Source organism: Arachis ipaensis, chromosome B06 (assembly GCF_000816755.2).
Source record: "Arachis ipaensis cultivar K30076 chromosome B06, Araip1.1, whole genome shotgun sequence".
Taxonomy (NCBI): domain Eukaryota; kingdom Viridiplantae; phylum Streptophyta; class Magnoliopsida; order Fabales; family Fabaceae; genus Arachis; species Arachis ipaensis.
In genome coordinates this window covers 31,312-37,007 of record NC_029790.2, presented here as the reverse complement: position 1 = coordinate 37,007, position 5,696 = coordinate 31,312, and the positions used below count along the sequence as shown (strand labels likewise).

The 5,696-nt window shown below is 35.6% G+C and overlaps 1 protein-coding gene across 2 annotated transcripts; it reads left to right on the top strand.

The window, feature by feature from the left end:
* Positions 362-3,761, top strand: LOC107645350 (chlorophyll a-b binding protein of LHCII type 1). 2 transcript variants are annotated; one of them, XM_021103587.1, is made up of 6 exons: positions 362-597; positions 671-837; positions 1,501-1,647; positions 2,026-2,158; positions 2,603-2,695; positions 3,203-3,761. In XM_021103587.1, exons 1-6 carry the CDS (start codon positions 409-411, stop codon positions 3,515-3,517), a joined length of 1,044 nt encoding a protein of 347 aa, XP_020959246.1. In that variant the 5' UTR covers positions 362-408; the 3' UTR covers positions 3,518-3,761. The 2 variants fall into 2 exon arrangements, with proteins under 2 accessions (XP_020959246.1, XP_020959248.1); XM_021103589.1 differs by lacking the exon at positions 1,501-1,647.

The following is a 5,696-nucleotide window of genomic DNA, read 5'->3' as shown; positions in this document are numbered from 1 at the left end:
CCGGACGATAGGTAGATGCGACCTTGACCTAGTCCGAGGAAATTTAATCAACCGAATGAATCTCGGAATCTCCAATTTCACTAAATTACATATTAAAAAATAATAATTAAAATAATTATCCTGATTTTTATTTATATTTTTTTTATTAATTATTAATCTTTAATGTGAAATATAATAATTAAAAAAAATTGATAATTTTTTTAGATAAAGATTAGTTGTGGTAACTGGTAATTCATAACTAGAATGAAAAAAATTATTTTATAAAAATATGTTAAAATTTAAATAAATCTATGCCGGTGTTTTTTTTATAAACCTATACAAAAATTTTTTATAAAATTAATTTTTTATTTAATAAAGGACACGAAGCATTAGCCACTAGCACAACCACAAGCATAAGCATAAGCGCGTATGAGTGGCGGGACTATGGTTTTGGTTCATCCACAAGCCAGTACTTTCTTCGTCTTGTCTTCGTTTTCTTCCTCCTCTTTTGTTAGCGGCTCACTCCAGTTTCGTCGTTCTCTCTCTGCAAGTTTAACCCCACCTAGAATCAGCGCCAGGGAACATCCTTGTTTCTTCTGCAATTCTTCGTGGAAAGAGGTATCTATTCCGTTATGTTCCCTTCTCTTTACTGTTCCTTTTTTACTCATAATTAAATTATTTCTGATTGAAGCTCGCTGGAGTGTTACTGTTCTCGGCGTTTCCTTTCGCCGCCGTGAAAGCTATAGCTAATAGTCCTCTAGGGGAATCACTTCAGAGGAAACTGGAGAAGAGAAAGAAATTCGCTGTTGAAAACTCTTCTAAATTCATGGCCTTGGCCCAGGAGGCCCGAAAGCGGAGGTAATTCCCGGTAAGCAAATCCTTCGTGTTACATCTGTGACAATAATCGGGGTACGAGTTTGTTGTATTTATGAGATCTAAAAATAAATTATTTATGCGAAATGAAAAAATAAATTAGAAAGCTCGGTTTATTGACTAATATTCTCATTGTTTCCTGGCTAGTTAGGTTAACACTTGTGCTCATTCTATTATATCTATTATTATTAGAGTAGAGTATATTTTTTGTGTTTCAAATTTTTTTATTTGCATAAAATATATCTCAGTCAGACGTGTAATTTTTCAAAAAAATTAGGACCAATTCAGCAACAATTTTCCAAGAACAACTATCAACACAAGCAAACTAGAGAGAGTTTTTATGCATTATTGCTGGATTATTCCTAAATTTTTGAAAATTTAGCTATCATGGGTATATTTGATGCAAATTAAAAACTTTTGGGACAAAATTGAAACAAAATAAAACTTAGGAATATTTTTGAAACTTTTAGCAAATTTCAAATACAAAAAATATACTTTACTTTGTTATTATTATTGGTTGCATTGATGGCAATGAGGTTTGAACCTAGTAGGGCCACATATATATACTACTCAAACTCCTCAGTCCTCACCACTTGATTGCTCCAACTGGCTTCTGTTAAGTCTATTATTAATTCACAATATTTTCAGCTTTTGGTATGGAGAAGATCGGCCTGGTTGGCTTGGTCCTATTTCATATGAATATCCATCATATCTTACTGGGGAACTTCCTGGAGATTATGGCTTTGACATTGCCGGGCTCGGCAAGGATCCTGACACACTGCAGAAATACTTCAAGTATGTTAGATTGAGATTTTTCATTGAAAGTCCGCAAGAGTGTGCTTGTCAATTTGTTGCAAATGATTTTCTCATAGATGAGATGGTTTATTTTATTTACTTTGTTCCTTATTTTTCTTCAGCAGTGCATTGGTGCCAAATATAATGTGTTGGCTGTTATGATATATTATATTTAATATGATATGGGCAGGTTTTTGAATAATATCTCATAATAGTTGATCCACCATCTGAGCTATTTAAAAAAAATGTTAAAGAAGCCTATTGCATAAAAGGGAAATCTTTAACAAATAATAATTTCTTTATAATGATATCTCTATCTTGGGTGAAGCTCTGTTGAATTTAGTTGTCAAATGATTTTTTTATCCTTTTATCATTAAGCTTTGAGATATTGCATGCTCGGTGGGCAATGCTTGCATCTATTGGTGCTCTTATTCCTGAAATATTGGACCTATTGGGAGCTGTTCACTTTGTCGAACCTGTGTGGTGGCGTGTTGGTTATTCAAAGCTCAAGGTTAGCATTCTTGCCTTTTTAATCATCTTCGATATCATACAAAAGTTTTACCAATTAAATGTATGATTATTCTCCAAAAACCCACTTGAAACTACTGATTTAATTTTCAGAGGTTAAAAAGAATTGATCATAGCTTTTGTCATCTATTTTTTATTTTGTAGTAGTATCTTTAATCATATTCTTGTTCTTCTCCCTAATCTCATTGACCATATGGGCAGTCTTACATTTTTTATGTCCAAACTCGCAATTATTTTGTTCATTGAAACCAATTGATCGGTGTTTACTTGTTGTCTGTTGCATGGAAATAAATCTAGTTGCATATCATACCCTACGGAGCTGACTTCAGATAACATTCACTTCATCACTTGTATATTAAGCAAAGTGGTAAAGATAATTGTAACAATGGCATTCATTGCTGATGTGTCATTCTTCGATTTTGATCAGGGAGATACTCTAGATTACCTGGGCATCCAAGGTCTTCACTTAGCTGGTAGCCAAGGAGTGCTTGTGATTGCTATTTGCCAAGCCCTCCTTATGGTAAAGCCTGAACCACTTTACACTTCACTTTCTTCTTGAGCTCTGTTAGGATAATTTATTTCTTCTGACTTCCATTTCCAATATTTGAGTATTTTTTTTTTAACCCATGTTGATGTGAGCGGTTTCAGGGTTTCTAGCACCCTCCAGGAATTCACCTTGCCTGGAATCATTCATAGGTGTTTCCATGATATTTTGAAAGTTAAATCACTGTCGTATTTGGAATTATAAAAATGCTATTCGTACACCAAAATCAGCCATTAAAATCAGTCACCAATATATTTGTGTATAGATACATGTGTGGTTTAATTTATTTTTAATGTGTATTTTTATATTCCAACATGTATTTTATACTGGTGGCTGATTTTGGTATACACGTAGTATAGTCATTCTAATTAAAGTAACTATATCAATGTTAACACAACCAAATTTATATTTGCAAAAGTAAAATCTATGAACCATTCGAGCTACTTGGCTACAAGACTCGCTGTTTAACATATATATAAACAGGTTGGACCAGAATATGCTAGATACTGTGGGACTGAGGCATTGGAGCCTCTAGGAATATTTCTGCCTGGTGATATAAATTATCCTGGTGGAGCATTGTTTGATCCCTTAAATTTGTCCAAAGATCCTGAAGCTTTTGAGGAGTTGAAGGTGAAAGAAATTAAAAATGGACGCCTAGCAATGGTTGCCTGGTTAGGCTTTTACGTGCAAGCAGCTCTGACGGGTAAAGGTCCTGTGCAGAACTTTCTTGACCACATCTCTGATCCTGTCCATAATAACTTGATTGCTTCACTAAGCTTAGTGAAAATACTCAATTAAAAAAAGTAATATATTGAAAAATAATTTTAATTTTCTTCTATTAATCTATTTTATTATTTGCGAGGGAAAGGGAATTCAGATCAAAGTGGGGATAGCCAGTTAGCCACGGGGAATTCCGCATTTTCATGGGGAAATAAATCTAGTTGCATATACTAAGATCTATTTTATGATTTTTGTGGTGTTCCGCTTAAAGGAGTTACTCTCAGTATATAAAGGAAACCATTGCGATGCCTTTTTATCTGCCCTTCTATGTTTGAAATTGTGAGATGTTACTGTGAGTCTGACACGTAGAGAGTAACAGTAAACGACTTGGATCGTTCTGTTACGAATTACGATCTGTTATGTCTTGCGTTTATTACCACTATTTTGTGTTATCTTTCCTTATTTAGCTTATTTACGTTAATTTGTTATAGGCGCATTGTAATATTATATTATTGTACATTGTGTACTATGACGCATGGATATGAGACACGGGACATGCAGATACTTAATATAAAATATAAATTTGATATTTTAATATTTTATTAATATTAAAATATAAATTAATTTTAAATTTTTTTAATTATATAAAGTTTAGATATGATAATACATAATAGAGAACAACTAGGGAACCAAAAGCATATCAGCTAAAAACCAGCCAAAATGTGTTTGGGCTCTATGAAAAATCGGATTTTGATTTGTGCTCCGTGATCCCAGGAGCAGTTTTTAAACATATTATTCAAAAAGTGATTCTAATTAAACGGTTTTGTTTACTTTTTGGCTGATTACCTTTTGGTTCCATATACTTTTCCTACATAATAATATTTAAGTGTATTTAAATGTATTTTAATGAAATGTTTTTTATTTTTTATTAAGACAATTGGATACAAAAAATATTATGCATATTAGACTAGTTTCGGATGAGTGTCGTATAACTCATCACCACCCCCTGATTCTGAACATGAATACAACCCACCTCAGGAAAGCCTTTATCATCCTCAACCCCATGCACTACAACCAACTCAACATGACCCATGTTTTCAGCTATTCTTACCATTTCAAGTGTATCTATACACCGCTAAAACATATTCTAATCATTCTTAAACCTCATCTATGTTCCCATCCATTAAAAAAAAAAAGACAAAATGACCCCTGCAACCGGATAGTAAACGGTTATCAGTGGCAGGTGTCAGTTTCTTTGGTTGGAAGGACTAAAAAATCCCTCTTAACATCTTCCTCATCTTCTTTATCGTCCTCATCTTCTCCTTCATTTTCCTCTTCTTCTTCTCATTTCTCCTCGCATCTCCATCTCTATCACCACCATCATCGAGTTTCACCTTCACCACTACCACCGTAATTCCCTCTTCCTCCTCCTCTTCTCCTTCTTGCTTTAAACCACCACCACCATCTCCCTAAACCACCTTCCATTGGACCAGCCCCGACGATCATCCCCGATAACAACTACATGCACACCCTTGACCATGCCAGTCCCCTTTTCCAACCCACCCCTGACCATGCCACCCTCCTCCATTTTGCAAAATCCCTTCTTTCATACGCCCCAAGTCCACCAGACCAACCTCAGAACCCTTTCCGCTATGAAACCACTCTTCAATCACAGATGTCGTCATTTCACTAACGCACCTCACTGAGCTTCTTAACTTGTGCAAATACTCATATACTTTATCTGCATTCCCGTTTTTTGCACTCACCTTCAACGGCGTCATGAGTTGTGGTTCTTCGAGCGTCACACCAGAACCATTCACATGCTCCTCCACCTCATAAGTCTTATCGGAATTTATAAGCTCGCAGAATCTGAACAAAGCATGGTCAAAAGTCCTCAACCTAGGGGGCAGAGCCATAATTCTGAATGGCCTTCCCGAACTCAAATGCACGGTTGGCATTGCCTTTTGCGGCGACAAGCCTGGCGACCGCAATGAGGGTGGGTACATTGGGGTTTATTTCGAAGCTGGTCATGTGATCGAAAATGCAAAATCTGTGGTGCAACGCGTTATCTTTGAGCGAGGCGTCGTTGACAGAATTAGAAAAGAAATAGAGTAAGGCATTGAAGTGGTCCTGATTGATGCGAGTGTTGTTCTAAACGGCATCATCGTATACGGAGATGGTAGCGCTTAGGTTTTTGGATTTGGAGCATGAGTTGAGCTCGAATTAAAACTTGGCCTCTGGAGTTTGTGCCTTCCTG